This window comes from Myotis yumanensis, unplaced genomic scaffold (genome assembly GCF_028538775.1).
Source record: "Myotis yumanensis isolate MYYU_CA2020_CCGP unplaced genomic scaffold, mMyoYum1.0.hap1 SCAF_6, whole genome shotgun sequence".
Taxonomy (NCBI): domain Eukaryota; kingdom Metazoa; phylum Chordata; class Mammalia; order Chiroptera; family Vespertilionidae; genus Myotis; species Myotis yumanensis.
In genome coordinates, this window is record NW_027223757.1 from 7531752 (window position 1) to 7548783 (window position 17032).

Genomic DNA, 17032 nt, shown 5'->3' on the forward strand with positions numbered 1-17032 from the left:
GAAGCTCCGATCGGAGTCTCCAGGGGCCGAAGCCCCACCGGAGACCCTCAGCACCGTGGGCGCGGGACCGGGGGCAGCGCGCGGGGGCCGGGCCGTCCGGGGAGGGGCGGGGCTGTGACTCACGCGGTCCCACGCCGGAGGGGCGGGGCGGGGCGGGGGGAGAAGAGGCCCCGCGGACCCAGCCCGGCGCGGGGCCGAGCCCGCTCCCGGGACGCATGCGCGCTGCCAAGGGCTCCCGCTCCCTCCCCGCCCACCGCTCCCTCCGCCCCCCGCCTCCCGCCTCCCCTGCATCCTCGCCTCCTCGCTCTCTCCTGCCCGCCGGGTGCTGAAGTTGGACGGATGGCAGCGAGCCGGCTCCGCTAGAGGACCGAGCCGCCCCGCCTCGCGCTCCCCGGAGCTCCCCGCGCGCTGCCCGCACCGCCAGGCGCCCGGGTAAGATGTTCCCTCCGCGGCCAAGCGGCGCCAAGTAAATGACAGCAAAATGTCTGCTTTGCACCAATGGATGCACTGGGTAAAGGTGGTGGGGGAGGGAGAGGAAGGCACGAGGGGGCGGAGAGTGCCGGTGCCGCTGCCCCGCCGGGAGGCCGCCGCGCCCGGGCGGGGAGCAGGGGCCGCGCCGCAGGTTGGGAAGTTGGATTCCGCGGCGCGTGGTTCGCTCGCCGCCCCCCCGCCCCCGGGTGCTGCGGGAGGCCGGGCGCGCGTCCTGCCCGCCCTGGGAACCCTCGGCAGGGTCCCTAGAGGGGAGCTGGGCTCCTTCGGGCCCCGGCCGAGAGGACCGGGCCGGGGGCGGGGGGCGTGAGGTCCTGCGGGATGTTCCTGGTGGTGGTTAGAGAACCGAATGTGAAATGAACAGCTCGGGCGGTATTTTCTTTCTTTCTTTCCTCTCTTCACCTTTGGGGAAATGCACTGTTCAGGTGAGGAAGGTGTAAAAGGGAGATTGCCAGGACGCGTATACCTCGAGCATCTGACATCCGTGTGTGCAGAGGCTGGAGCGTCCCTTTTGTTCCTTCCCCTCCTCGGAGCGGATGGAGAAGGAGCGCCTGTGGGCTCTGCTAGGGGTGGATTCCCAGCCGCCCGGGGACCAGGCGGAGGAACGCCCACCCAACCCAGCCGCTGCCCTGCCCGGGTGGGTGGACCCGAGACCCCAGGGCTGTGGGTGATGGCGATCCTTTCTCCTATCGATGGATCACCGCTTCCTAGCTGCCTCCTTGCCAGCTCCCTCGCCCTCTGCTCTCCGTGTGCTGCGGCCGAGGCTGGGCGCAGACAGTAGCGGGTTCCACCTCTTCTTGCTACCTCCCCGGCTCCGTGAAAGATGTCGGAGGGAGGGCTCGAGGGTGGCGGAGGGACCTCGCTGGCCTCGGAAGCCGCGGTCGCTGCGATGCTGGTCGCGACCCGAGGCTGCCGCCAGCACGTCCCGGGCAGCCCGCGCCATCCTCCGGGTCGCAGGGCTCCCGCAGGCAGAGCAGGGGTCGCCCGGCCCCAAAAGATGCCCGCGGCGCCCGGACCCGCCCTGCGCCCTCCGCCTCCAGCCCGCTCACCTGGGACCATCTGAGTCCCTCTGGCAGGGCTGCCCTGGGCTCCAGGCATAGTTTTCCTCACCTCCATGATCCTGTGATAAATGCTTCCTTTTTTTTAAGAGCCACTGGAAGGCTTGTCTAGAGAACTTCGCAAGCTTCCCATAGCTGTGTCCACCTTTTAATTGTTTTCCGGCGAGGTCATTTCCATCGTGGGGTAACGATCACAAATAACGGAGAGAAATCTCCTAGTGGGGTTCCCGTCTGGAACAAGCATTTCCGGCATTCATTCATGTGGGCTTTGCCGGGTGATGAGCCCTTCGGAAGAAAATCACGTAATTGGAGAAATGAGAAACCATTTTTCTTCTTGTAATGGAAAATAATGTTTTCCTCCTAGTTTCATAGCTGCTAGACTAGACACTCTGTGTATGAATTTTGAAAACTCTGAAACACTTTAAGTAAATATGTGTTTCTAAAGTTCTTTGTGGTAATGGTAGTAGTTGTCCACAAAATATACATTATAGCACTAACTTCTAATGAAAAGGTGATCGGTATTCATTAATTCAAAGGAATGAAAGATTTGACCTTCTCCAGTTAAGTTACTGTTATTAAGCTATTTCTTCTGTTAGCATGAACTAAAACAGTAATTAGCATACTTGTGGGAGAGTCCATTTGTTCCCTATTTTTCTAGTCTTAAAAAAACTATAGTGAGAGAAACTATGGGAGGGTCATTTATTTGTGATTTTCGGAGATGAGGAAACAAAAACCAGTGTTTATTATTCCGAGTCACTGGATGGTGTCATTTATTAAATAAGACTGATCTCCATGGCAGTGACATCCAATCTCAGAACCATGGACACTCATCCTTCTCTTGAATTTGTAGTCTGAAACATTACCAGACCCCTTGATTCACAGAACAAAGAACATCAATTGTTGTGCCAATTTCTACCCTCTCTGGCTCCAGTTCCTCGGCTATTCCTTGGTATTTAGTCCCCATGGAACAGAATTAACAAGGAGAGTTAACTTGACCTTATTGTATCAGCCAAAGCTAAATCCGAATCCATAAAAATTCTAGTTGACTTACCTCGTGGCCTACAGTTGCAGAGACAGTGGCCATAGCATTAGAAGTCAATCTGCTGAGGGACCTGGGCTTTTCTAGAGAAGGAGAAGGTGGGCTCGGACAAAGACTCATGGAGCCACGAGGGATGGGACTCCTCCCAACTGCCTTTCTGCTGAGAATCCTTTTCCCGATAGTCCAGTGAAGATATTGCACCACCCAGAAATGCAGGTGCCAGGACCACTGTATACCCCATGGAGGAGAATAATAGTGTGAGATTAAAAAGCATTTATTTTACCTGGTCAGTTTAGGTATGAGTGCATTTACTTACAGGTTTAAAATTCTATGACGTTTCCAAAGGGATGCCTGGGATCCTCAGAAATATTATGAGTTCTTGTGGAAGGCTTAAAAACTGAAACAGTCCTTTGATGTGGGTAGCCAGAACTTTTAGGGCGACATTGATGGATACCTTCTCCCCTATCTCTTTCCATCTCTACACATCCCTCAAAGACTTTCCTAACATCCAGCGAAAGTCATTTAGACAGTTGTTCCTTCCATTGTGCCAACACCTAGCACAATATCTAGCAAAAGGCAGGTGTTCAATAAGTATTTCTTTTTAAAAAAATATATATTTTATTGATTTTTTACAGAAAGGAAGGGAGAGGGATAGAGAGTTAGAAACATCGATGAGAGAGAAACATCGATCAGCTGCCTTCTGCACACGCCCTACTGGGTAGGTGCCTGCAACCCAGGTACATGCCCTTGACCGGAATCGAACCTAGGACCCTTGCATCCGCAGACTGACTCTCTATCCACTGAGCCAAACTGGTTAGGGCAATAAGTATTTCTTAAATGAATACATTTTGCACAATTTACAAGGCTCACAAAAGTTTTCCAAGATTTAGGATTATATAATGTATTTTTTTTAAGAATGCTCAAATACACTAGTTTGCGATCTTAAAGATCGTGTTCACGGTCCTACATCTTTTGAGGAAACGGTTTATATTTTTAGTATAACATTTATTTTGTTGATTTGTTTCCATATTATAAAAGCGATATGTGCTGATTTTAAATCCCCTAGAACCAATGGAATATTGTATAAACCTGAGAGTTTAAATTCCCTGTGGGGAGGCGTGATGCGATGAACGCTTTGGGTCAAGCTGACCTTAGCTTGTGCCCAGGCTCCTCCATTTAATACCTTTGTCACCAAGATCGGTGAGCCTCAGTTTCCTCAGATATACAATAGAGATAAAGATCCACCTCCCAGCATGTGCCTAGCATGGACGGAGTACTTATAATTACCCCAACCCCATGCCTTAAGAACTGCTATTGAAAAGACTGGTAGTTTACCACCAGTTCGTATTCTGTGCATAAATGGACCTTTTTTTTTTTTTTGAAGTGTTAGAATCATATTGTAGAACTTCATACTTGCTTTTAAAAAAATTAATAACACTTTACTGGTGTTTCCCAATAAATTGAAGCTGGTATTTTTGATATAATTTAGTGACTGCCAAATAATTTATCTTATGGATGACTTAATTATTTAACCATTCTTTTATTTTTGAATTTTTATTTTATTTCCAGTATATTGCTGTTTTAACTGATGTACATCCTTATGCGTAGGTTTGGTTTGTATAGCTGTGTGGAACCCCCTCTCACCCCCCTCCTCCCCCGCCCTGTAGACCTGATGCTTAGAACATCTAGTACTTACCAACATGATATCATCTTTTAAAAACCCTGTGCTAACTTGGTAGGCGAAAATTATATTTTTCAAAATTTTATTTCTTTGGTTACTAAGAATGATGATTACAATTTTGACATGCTTATAAGAAAAAAATTATAAGGATGGCTTGTTCAAGTCTTTTGCCCATTTTTAATTGGTATTCTGCTACAATTTTCTTATTTATTTGAGTGCTAATGTTATTTTTTTAAGGCAAAAGAAAACAAAGGAAATGCTTAATGACAAAAAACATGTATGGCAATGACTACAGAGTTCACTGTGGCTGAACCAGACTCCAGCTCAGATGGAGCAGAGCAAACATCATCAGAGGCTGGAGATGGACCAGCCATGGGGTTAGGGCTGCTATGGTGTCTATAGCATACACCCACCTGCCCCGATGCCTGGGCTTTCCCAAGTGCACAGTTCCTTTCAGAAGCCCAGGATTGCTTCATAGTTGGGGTATATCATTTTCTGCTTGGGCACCTGTGCACACACATTCACACCTTACTCTGACAGCTTGTATATGAGGAGTTCCCAGACTTTCATGAATTGTTTCAGCCAGTTGCCAATGTTATAGACCTTTTAAGTTTTCTTGAAATAAATGAAATTGAAAGGCAACATGGGAGTATATGCAGGTCTGATAGAGCATTAATTGCAATGTCTCATCAGAATGAAATCAATTACATTTAATTATAAAACGATGTCAGATAAGAATCATATCTCAAATTTTAAGCTGTCGTGAAATTTGAATACTTAAAAGGTAAGACTCTAATCTAGTGTCTTAATGAGGTCCGTGTCTAGAGTACCTCACATAACTCAGTGCTCTTGTAAGCTCCTGGTTTTGACAGTGTTATTTCTATGACTTTGGACAAATTAGGTCTCAAAAGCTTAAATATTTAGCTTGAAAATCCCTTAGATATTAAACTACCTAGAAAGTGTAACATTTTATAATTATTGCTAGTTCCAGTTTATCCAATATAGTAAAACCCTCAGTAATTCAGAATCAAAAGCCTGGAGTTTATAGTAAATGGGAGGCTCCAAGAGAAGCCATGAGTCATGGTGGAACACAAAATCTCATTTCAAATAGACCTGGATTTGAGTCCTTGCTCTGCTGTTCACTAGATGTGCAGGCTTTTTAAATTAAATTATGTAAGTGCTTCATACTTGAAATTCTGGCGTGAGTAATAAACATCTAAAATCTCTTTAAATTTCGTAAACTTTGTGTCTGAGATTTTTAAAATACCTCTGTGTCAATAAACAATTTTATAGACAATGTGTTTCACAAAGCAAATATTTACTTCCTTGTATTAGGTCACAGGCTTTTCTCAGTATTGCTGATTGGCTATTGAAATACAAAGGTTATAATTCAGGAGTCATGGCATTACAATAAAGCATTCACAACCCAAGAGAAATTATGACATAAATGAAATGAGCAGGTGAATGTTTATTTCATTTCTTCAGTTATCTCAGGTCTTCCTAATGGCATATTGGGTTAAATTTCGTGCAAAATCTTTTGTGAAAGTTGACAACACTGTCCCTATTTATTTCTAGACTCAACGAGAGGTGGGAGTTTGTTTTTGGTGTATTCTGAAAGGCTATCTAATCTAGAGATTTTATGAGCCAATTTTGGTTTGGGGAAGACTACCTCATGTCCCCACCCTGTTCCCCTGAACTCCCCTACTTTTGTGAGCTTCAGTTAATCAAGATCAACTATTCGAAAGTCTGCTGTGTGAAAAGTAGCATTCTACATGATTTAATTCAGAGAATGTAAAAAAGACTATGGAAAATTGCCCTTGAAAGAAAGGGACTTTGAAAGCAGAAAATGTAATTTGGTAAAAAAAAAAACAACACAATTTTTTGATTCAAATAACCAGGATTTAGCCTTAATTTTGTTGAGCCTTGGTATCATCATCTGTTAAATCGAAGACTGATTGTACATACCTCAACAATGTTGAAGGATTCAATTACATTTAGTCTATGAAAATACTTCAGATATATGCAGTCACTGTGAGATTGTTAGACATTGTACTGGAATTAAATAATTACACCCAAGAAACACTACGTAGGTGATGTGCTCGAAGGGATTTAATTTCTTGCTAGTATTTGTCTTAACTAATGGCCCTTATTAATGTTGAAGTTGCTCTCTGTAGGTTTGCCGTGTTACCCTTTTCTGACCAGCTTGTTAAACCGACCAGTTACATGACTCATTCATAGAAATTCTGAGCACCTACTATGTGCCAGGCTCTGGGATATAATTTTGCATGCAGAATTTAATTAAATATGGCCTCTTTCCAAAGGCGTTCACATACAGGCTTCTTCAACTTACTATTATTTTGCTTTTATCTAGTGAGCTCTGGTCATTCTAACTTTATAAGTCATAACTAAATACACCTTGGGGTAATATGCAAAGATCTCTTTAGAATTTAGCATTTTCAAGCCAATTGATTCCAAATGTAGAGGTCTTGGCCCCTCACAAAGGCTGCTGCGCAGAGACTCAGATAAGAGGAAGGGAAAGCAGGAAGTGGCTCTGCTGGTGGATGACCTAGCAACCACCACCACAGGCAAACAACAAAACACCTGTGACAACCCTCATTGTCAACCCAGCCCAACTCCCCCTGCTCCCTCATTACCATGAAGAAAACATACATACACGTGTGCACTGTGCCTTTCCCCCTCCGAGGGGCCGTTATAATTTAAGGTGTGTTAAAACGTTGGGGTGTGCGTGAACCAAGGGAAAGAGAAAGAGATACCCCCCGCCCCTTCCTCAGGAGCCACAATTCCCATGCAATGAAAATATTACAGTTTTCTCCCAATACTATTGCAGTTGCTTCTTGGATAATGATCTTTTTGTAATATAGTAAACTAAGCAGAAATCCAAAGTGCTCTCCCCAGATAATTTTTTTTTTTTTTTTTTTAGAGAAAGAAAACCATCTCCACACCTACTTGTAATCACTAGGGTGAACTCTAATTCTAGCAACTACCAGATTGATTGTGATATAGGAAGATTAGATATCACTTATAAAGTCAGGATAAAGACTTCGATCCTTCCTAGCAAAAGGTTGTAATATACAGTTAATTTGGCTAAATGCAATCATGAGTTAACTTGAAGGTAAGCCTACCCCTCATTTCAGCCACGAAGTTAACTTGCTTGTCATTAAACCGCTAGCTGGACTGTTCAGAAATAATTGTACTTGCTAATTTGAGGTATGAACCTATTTCTCCATTTATTTCTTCCTCTTTGTTTTTTGTGGGTTTGTTTTTTTTTTGAGTTTTTGTGAGTTTATTTGAGCCAAACTGTCAATTGCCCTTTCAGTTTATTTCTACTCCGCTCTACCATTTAATACTTCACCTGTGAGGTGAATATGATCAAGACTCACTAGATAACAGCAAAGGAAAACAAACACCTTTTATGAGGGCACTAAAGCACAGACATGCTATGAAGCAAACTAGTGACCTACATAATTTACAAATTGTTATGACTAACTGAATGCTATATTTTGAATTGGAGTATTAAATACTCTAACTTAGAGTATTAGATACTGTACTGTGAACTGGAGTATTATTCTTTTCCTACCTGTTGTGTGGGGAAAGCTTCATGCTTGATTTTTCCCTGTCTTTTTACTAGTAGTAGTATTATTAATATGTGTATTATTTCTCATAGATAAATTGAAAGGAGTATCAATTCTTTTTGTACATCTAACATTTTACATAAAATAGGTGTTTGTGTTATTTTTTTTATAATTTTAGGACAGTTATATAATTTTTGGTCTCAAATTTAAGACATATCAGGAACTCAGATGTTAAATCTGTCAGGGAAAAGTTACTGTTTTATTCTCTTCTGGTGGTCAGAAATAAACTGGCTTAATTGTCATATTTCTTCCAAAGTATGAGTAAATAATATTGGCAATTTTGATTCAAGCTACTGGAACCCATGTTTTCTTTATTGGCTCACGACCAGTAGTCTGCATTTTTGCTGAAGAAACATCTTGGACTGAATTGCCTTTAGTAAACCCAATATCTAAACGACCCACCAATATTTAAATAAATAAAGAGTTTAGTTGAAGAATATGTTTTCATATCATTTTAATGTTGAAAACAAAGAGAGAGAAAAATCCTTGTACACTAGAATTGCCTCCAAAGTTTATGATTTTGAAAAGATGATTTTATGTGTCAATGTCTGAGTGTGTGTGTGTCTCCCCATTTTGTTCGTGGGTTGATAGCAGGAAACAGCTGACTGATGCCTGAGTAATTATAGCCAAGCGTCTCGGAAAAGGTACACACCCTTTAGGGGAGGTTCCAATGAGATATGAGGAAAAGTCAAGCAAAATGCAGGAAGGCTGGGCTCAGAACACCAGACGATTAGCTTAAAACTCATTATATCTAAAAGTATAGCATCATTCAATACATTATTATATAACTCTGCTGTATTATGTAACCACTTCCAGTTTTAGGAACTCATGTGACCTAATCTTAAGAAGGTAATTTTTTCCCATTAATTCAGTAATTTCATTGACTGAACATCTGAGTAATGCAAGTGGTGTTTTGTGAAGTAGAATTTCATTAAATAAATGTTAACTCCAGGAAGCAAAAAATGTGAAGCACTTTCCTTGACCTGACACAGGTTATGGTAAATAATTAAAAATTCTTGTAGGCGATAACAAGATTCAATCACATTGATTTAAAAAAAAAACAACTGTTCCAAATATTTTTTAAAGGGTAATGACTCCTAACTTCATCTTAGATAAAATCTATTTGATTTTTGTGTTGTAAACAGACCTCTGTATTTTGCTTTAAATTACCAGCCCTGCATAAATGCAGATGTTAAGCTGTGTTTTATTGAGCAGTGGGGCAGTTCAATGACTAAATGTCTAAATTATTTATTTTATTAAGACTTTGCCCTGGCTGGTTTCTTAGTGGTTAGAGCATCGGCCCTTGGACCAAAGGGTGCCCTAGGTTTCAGGTCCCATCCCCAGCCCTGGTCGGGTGTGACATTTCTCTTTCCTCTTTTCCCCTCCCTCCCCCTCTTTCACTCTCTAAAAATCAATGGAAAAAATATCCTTGGCCCAGCCAGTGTTTCTCAGTGGTTGAACATCAACCTATGAACCAGGAGGTCATGATTTGATTCCCTGTCAGGACGCATGCCCTGGTTGCAGGCTCAATCCCCAGTAGGGGGCATGAAGAAGGCAGCCAATCAATGATTCTCTCTAATCATGAATGTTTCTATCTCTCCCTCTCCCTTCGTTTCTGAAATCAACAAAAAAATATATTTTTTTAAAAATATCCTTGGGTGAGGATTAACAACAACAACAAAAAAGAGTGACATGTATGTGTGGAGAAGCTTGTCTGCTAATTGTCACTGAGGTTCTTTTTAAGGGAAGGTAGATTTATTGCTTAGCAAGGTCACTGAAAGTAGTTATTCAGTGAAGTTGCTGATTCCAACCAAAACCAAGGTTGGCTCTTGGTATGTTGGCCTTTCACACTGGCCCCAGGAGAGTTCTGGTCTGCTTAGACCTCAGGGGAAAAGCAGGTCCTGTGCCTGAGAGCAGAGCTCAGAGAGTACAATCCAAAAAATTAAGTTAGGGGCAAGCAGAAGTAATGGAAGGAGAGAGGGGTCTTTTTGGCGCATCTGTAAATATGACCTGTTGGTCTGATTTCTCAAGTGTTTGTATTGGATTTCCAAGTTTTCTCCTTCACCTCTTTTGTTTCCTACTTTCTCCTTCATCATTAATGCAACTCATTGGAGCCCTACTCTGTAACTGGGAAGAGTAAAATTAAGTAAGACATAGCTAAGGCTTCAGGAACCTAACAGCTAATTGACGAAAGAAAATACGTATATAAATTGCTATTACTATTCTATTCTAGGAGAAAAAATAAAATGCTGTGAAAATTCAGGAATTTCAGATGAATTTTAGATGGTCAGGTCTGGTACAAGTGTCATACAGCTTGTGACATTTTCTCAAATTATTGAAAGACAGAAATTTGACAGGCAAAAAAAAGAAGTCTTCCAGGTTCAAGGACAGTGTACATAAAGAAAGGCATAGAACTAAGAAAATTTAAAAAAATACTTTGTGGCATGGTTTTCCAGGAATATATAACACATCCAGGAAATCCTAGGATGATAAGGCCAGAAAGGAGACAGGTACTGGTGGGCATTAATAGCAAGGTGAACAAATTAGATCCAGAGGCATAGAAGCATGAAACAGACTGATGATTCTCAGAGGAAGATGGGGGTAGGGGGTGTGGAGGTGGGTGGGGAGATATTAACCAAAGAATGTATATGCATATATGCATAATCCATGGATACAGACAATAGTGTGGGGAAGGAGGGGGGTGGGATGGAGGAGGTCAATGGGGAAAAAAAGGGAACATCTGTAATACTTTCAACAATAAAGATAAATTTTAAATAATAATAAAAAATAACCCAGACTAATAAAAAGAAAGAGAGAAAATATTAACAGTAATATATATATATATATGTGTATATATATATATATATATATATATATATATACATATATATATATGTATATATATATATATATTCAATATAGGTGAATAGCTAGAATTGCCCTTGATAGTCATGGAGTGCCATGCATGTTTTTTGTTTTGTTTTTCTGGACACCATGGTTAGAGGTTTTCAATACAAATGGTAAACTTACAAAAAAAACACACCAATAATTCATAGCAGAAGTGATTGGAGGAATTTGTACTTTCTTAACTTGGAATAGAGTCCGTTCCTCTGAAGAATATGAGTGCTTCACCACTTGGAGAAGGGCCGTGTGGAATAATTAGACTAATATTAAGTTGCCCCAGTGATATAATGGGAATAATAAAACTACATGGCAGGCTTGTCAGGAGATAATATGGGCAATGCCTCTGGTACATATTTGGCATTTAATGTGCCTCAGCTCTTATCCTTTCTCTTAAGAGCCTTAAGACCAGTGGGCACATGTCAGAGAGATAGATTTTGCCATTCTATTGGAAGTAAGTTTTTAATACTCAGTGCTGGCTAGCTAGATGGGCTGCCTTGATAGGTGGGAAATTTGCAGTCAAATGCTTGGTGGACAAGCACTTGACAGAGATGTTGTGGGGGAGTTTAAGGACTGGGAGGGTAAAGAACTTGAAGACCTCATCCTAACTCTGAGCTTCAAATGGTTCCGGGGAATTTGGAATGCAAACTCAAGAGACAGGCTGGGGCTGGAAATAAAGCTTGAAAATCTTTTCCCGAGAGGTGACAGTGGAAGGTGGTGCCAAAGGAAAAAGTGTAGAGAGCACCGCGGGCCTAGAATAGAATCCTGGGCATGTGGGAAAAGAAGGAAACTAAACTACGTTATATGAATGACGATACCGTTGTATGCCATGAGACCAAGGAAGTATTGTTTTTCACCAATTTTATTCATATGTACGTTAATTTTCCAGAAAATATTGGGGAGGGGAGACGGATTTAAGACAGGAGAGCAGCTAAGCTTTGCCTTGTGGCAGAGAGGGTGAGCGCAGGACCAAGGCAACACGCTGGATTTTGCAACGAGGAAGTGACTTGTGATTGTCTAGAAAGCACTCATGATTAATGATTTACACATCATCTATTCCCAGAGGGTTGGGGCAGCTTAATAAAAGCACTCTTCACACAGGGCAATGAAAATGAAACAAAATAAAGATAAGAAGCCACAGACAGAAATAAATGAGGAAAAAGGTGGGGGGGGGGGGCTTTGAACATGGCATAAACCATGGATGGGATTATTATTGTAGCAGGAGCCTACATTTTAGCTCTGGGGTTCCAGCAGCCAGATTAAAAGGGTTACAGGACCGGTTCGCAGAAGAGTTTTTGTTTCTTGGCACCAAATTCTATGGAATGTAGCCCATGGATTCTTAGATAAGGAAGGTGACATACTAGACAATGGGATCAACAGCGATCCTGTGAATTCGCAGACTTGCTTTGAATTGCTTTTTCTTTCTGAAGCCCTTGAAGGTCAAGTGCGAAGTATTGAAATGAAGTCTGTGATTATTTCAGACAAGTTGAGCATCTGAACACTGCTGAGACTGAAAACTCAGCATATAAGACAGCCTGAGCGAGGAGGACATCCTAGACAGAAGATTCTAGGGTCGTGCCAGGAACTCAGGGCAGAGAGGGCACCAAGGACCTTGCAACCTCAGGTCCTTTGCACCTGCTACTTCCTCTGCCTAAAAAACTTTCCCCCAGATCATTCTCATCTTTCACGTTTCAGTTCAGATGTTACCTCTCCAAAGAGATCTTTTCTGGACTCTGCCTAATGCTGTCCCTTCTTCATCCACCCAGCTCAATGTGTCACTCTCGAACAATAATGCTTTATTGAATTCATAGCATTTACTGCTCTGTTAAATTGTTTTATTTATTATCAGTGTCCCTCCTCCCACGTGGTAGGATGTGAGCTAGTCCACCAAACAATGCCAGGAGCAGAGTAGGTGCTCAGTGTGTTTAAGGAATGAATAGTTTATGTATGGGGAAGAGCTCAGCTCAGTGTCCGTGTGATAACTGAACACATGGTTGTGCTGGGGATGGAGTTAAGTTCTCCCTAAAATGCTAGCTGAGTAGAGGTTGAAGATTCTGATCATGAAAAGATTCATACTGGGAATTTAAAACCACTGGGGTTCAGAGGAGGAGCACAGATTCTCCGTACATTTTCCTGTTCACTCACAAGCAGCAGGGGTACTAATATGAATGGTACGTTTATGAATGTTCATTGAGCAGGTTTCTAAGGGGTGGAGCCTAAGTGGGAAGAGTAGAAAGGACCCTACATTGTGGCAAAGTCCCTTTCCTTTCCCTTCAGAAATTTTGTTCCATATTACCCATTAAATGTTGGAACATAGCTATTTTAACATAAATAATGTCGCAGGACTCATTCTAAGAAGAATTTGCTCTTAGGTGCAAGTCCTTTTATGATCCCTCCTGGCAGCTAACAATAAAACCCCTATTGTGTTGAAATGTGTGTGTGCACGAGCGAGTGTGCCCGTATGTTGGTGGTAAGAAATGCATCCAAATGGCCTGCAATCTAAATCAAATCACTAACACATCCATAGAAAAGCGGAGGTACTAGATGAGAGAATACCCTTTGAGATGGAGAGGGAACGAACCAATGGTATGAGACTGGAGCCAGGAGTAGGTGAGCCAGAGGACACTGGGTGTAGACTGGTTGTTGAACAAACTATGGGAAGGTGAGGACTCAACAGAAGAGAGGTAACTGCAGCCTCAGGTGGGGAGCAAAGCCAAGAAAAGCTTCTGTTAGACATTTATTTCAGGTTTGGGGAAAACTAAGTTTGTTGGCAATGGGAAGCAGACTGATCAATGGAGAGATTCAGAAAAAATGCCACGGAATTAGCACCAATTTTACTCATTCTTGAGAAATTGTACATGTGTCTTTATCAAAAATAAAACAAATATTAGGAAAGAGCATATACTATTTATTTTTTATTAATTCATTCATTCATTCACTTATTTTAGGTTGGACCTGGTGCTTGGGAGAAATTTTGATTAATTAGGCCCGATTGTGGGCTTTGCCTGCAGACTTCAGGATACAAGTTAGCAGTTCAGAGATAGTGGAGTTTCCCCAAGGCTATGGACAGGTAAGGCATTTTAGAACCATTCAGCATCCTAAGCTCTAAAGGAACCTTGAAACCATCTGAGTCCACAAAATAATGGGTCCTCTTTCCCCTCACTTCCTCATTATTAACATTTTAACTCATCGCCAGAAGAGAGATATCTTGGGAAAAATATACAAATTGGGTTTTTTTCTAAAGACTACTGGAAGCATCCAAAATGACAAAACGTGTTTTCCGATTAGAAGGAGACAAAATAAAAAATAATTTGGTTCTCCTTCTATGCTGAATGAGGAGATCTGGTCATAACATTAACTGAATTACTTGTCAAATGGCCTATGTTTGGCGGTTAAAACAAACCAGACAAAAAAAGACTCTCCTGATTACATTCTGTTAAATTGTGCCACAAGGGGACGTCCTATCTAATGCGTTCCTTTGGGTAATGGGCGGAAAAAGTAAATTACCAAAGTTTCAACCTGGTAAGAACGCAAGTTTAAAAAATGGAAGTGAGCATTAAAAAGGAAAGCAACCGCCTCACTCCTCGTTGGAAAAGCAATCTTTGAATTCAAGGTGAAATAAGGTAGATTTTTATATGCTCATTCTCTTATTTGAAGGATGAATAGTGAACTGTCATTCAAAATAAAGGGGTAAACTGGAAATTGAAGTGCAGATAACAAAAATGAAAGAAAGAAATCAGTGTTTAATGGCAAATCTTTCAAATCACAAAGCAAAAGCTCAATTCATAATGTGATGTTTTATTGTTTGTGTCTAATGTTCCACTGTGCTTGGCTTTTATAGCAATGATCTGGGAATGAAGAATAAGTGATTTGGAGAACAGTTGTAAGTTAAAGGGCTTCATGCTGACGGAGAGATAAAATTTCTGTGTATGGTGTATCCAGTGAAATTGCTCTTTTAACAAATACTTATTGAGGACCCATTATGTTCCGGGCACTGTTCTGAGAGATTCCGACTTATTAATGGACAAAACAAAAATGCCTCCTTCCACGAAGCATCTATGTTTGATCAGTAATTTTTTAAAAAAATTGGCTCCTAGAGGGAATCCCTTTGTATGGCATTTAGGGTCCTTTGTAAAGCAGGCTATTGAAGATGTGTCTATGCAGCATCCAAATTTCTGGGCACAAAGGGGAGAAGTGGGCTCATTTGTCTTAGGCTAGAAATCTGACTTCCCTCAGTAATTTCCCAGGAATGAGCGCCTGTTTTATCTTCATCCCTTAGCTGTTTTATGCATTTGCCTGCCAAACTTGCTTCCTCTTCTTCCTGATCTAGGCCCTGAGGTACATTTCTGAGAATTTAGAGCACAATTAACAGAAAATTGAGATCGAATTTACCAGAGGTAGAAAACCAAAGGGAGTGTGTTCCTGAAATGCATATTTAGGCAGTAAGATAGGAAAGTGGTTTTATTGCATCTAAGCCCCTGGAAAAAAAAAAAAATAGGTATGGAAGCTGTATACCGTGCAGAGCCAGACGGGAGTGAAATGAATGAAAATTAAGGAAGCTGTAAAAGGGAAGAGGCAGAGGCGGCTTAAAACTACAAGGAAGGAAGGAAGGAAGGAAGGACGTGGTCCTCTTTTTGTTGTTTTTGACAGGCGTTTAGCAGTTGGCCCTGTAACTGACATGAGCTCAGAGTTTCTGATTATATTATAGGAGAAGCAAAATTTCCTGAAAGAACTCATCTGGAGTGATCTGAGCTCTCGTTTTAGCTGTGATCGGTCTTGGTTCATAATGACATGTACAGAGCACAGGATGGCTTTGTTTTCAAGGGTGGCACTGAAGCAAGAAATTATGAATTATCAGAGCTGTTAGGGATTCAATTGTTGCCAAGGGGAAATGAAGGGGAGAGATGTGAATGTATTTCAGGAAAATACATAACTGTAGCTAATGCTCTGGTTTGTATTTTTTTTCCATGATGGACTTGAACAGACATTACAAGTATTCCACCACCACAGGCAATAATTTCAGACTAAGCCAAGCAATTGATATTTTTACAGCTGAGACTTTTAAATATTAATTTTTAAGTTATATATTATTTGGATGGAGTTAAAAATCTGATTATTATTGTGTCTGATAGGCTAGAAAGTACAGGGTAGACTAAAGTTTATTTTGTTTTATACCAACATTATGAAAAATTCATTATAGAATTTATTTAGTTCAAATGAAAAGAACGATAAATGCTTCATGGTGAAAGGAAATCAATTTAGATAAAATGTTAAACTTGTTTCTTGACACTTAAAATATAACTATAATATGTGTTTGGAGAAAGCATAGCGCAGTGGTCCTGAATACTAAACTACTAAAATGTCTGTTTAATCTTGAGATGGGATTCAGGAGAGCTGAGTTCTAGCTAGAGCTGTGAAGCTGCCCAGCAGCAACCACGTGTAGTCGTATGAGATCACTAGTGATACCATCAGGACAGTTATGGCTACTACTGCTAGTCACCTAAGGTTGCTGATCAACCGTGGGCCCGGATGCCTTCTGAGACAGTGAATTCTCTCTCTGAAAGGAGGGTTTCAGATGCAGACTCCTTAGCATCCAAGGACCATCCTCTTCATCCCTTCTTCCACTGCTCTCCTGCTTACAAAGACCCGTGTAGTTACTCTGCCACTTCTGTGCCTTTGTTCATATTTTTTTCTGCCTGGAATGCTGTCTGTGTTTCCTTCCCTTCTCTATTCTAAATCCTTACCATCTTTTAGGTCTAAGTTAAAGCCCTAAGACCTTCAAGAATCTTCATCTGGCCACTTTCCTAGTGACCCCTCCTTCCACGGAAACTGCCTGCATCAGAACAATGATACTTGTTTCCTTGCCTTCTTCATGAGCAAACCTTTTTCCTTCCCATAGTCTTAGGGAAGGGTGGCATCTACACAGTCACCCATGCTGGGCCACCAGCAGTCAACCTTGACCCACCTTTCACTCACACCCTGCTCATCTAATCTTTCTCTAACCTAGGCTTGGTCCACCTCTTGGGTACTTCTTATCTCTACCCCATTTTTCCATTTCTCCTCTCCCAGTTCACCATCATCATTTTGCCTGGACTATTGTAACAGCCTCCTTGACTTCATTCTCACTTCACTCCACCCGTCCTCCACAGTGGTGGTGGCAGAATGACCAAGCATGTGAGTCCGGATGCTTTTTTAAAAATATCCAGCATTG

General features: G+C 41.7%; 1 protein-coding gene across 3 annotated transcripts in view; it reads left to right on the plus strand.

Moving 5' to 3' along the window:
* The first annotated feature begins 319 nt into the window (after positions 1 to 319).
* RGS17 (regulator of G protein signaling 17) overlaps positions 320 to 17032 on the plus strand; it is an 86838-nt gene continuing 70125 nt past the window's right edge. For 2 of the 3 annotated variants that reach the window (XM_070417441.1, XM_070417442.1), the window contains exons 1-2: positions 348 to 432; positions 13770 to 13891. In XM_070417441.1, coding sequence (XP_070273542.1) covers positions 13884 to 13891 — 8 coding nt within the window. In that variant the 5' untranslated portion in view covers positions 348 to 432; positions 13770 to 13883. Of the gene's footprint in view, positions 433 to 13769; positions 13892 to 17032 lie in introns of all 3 variants that reach the window. The other variant, XM_070417443.1, reaches the window with a different exon arrangement.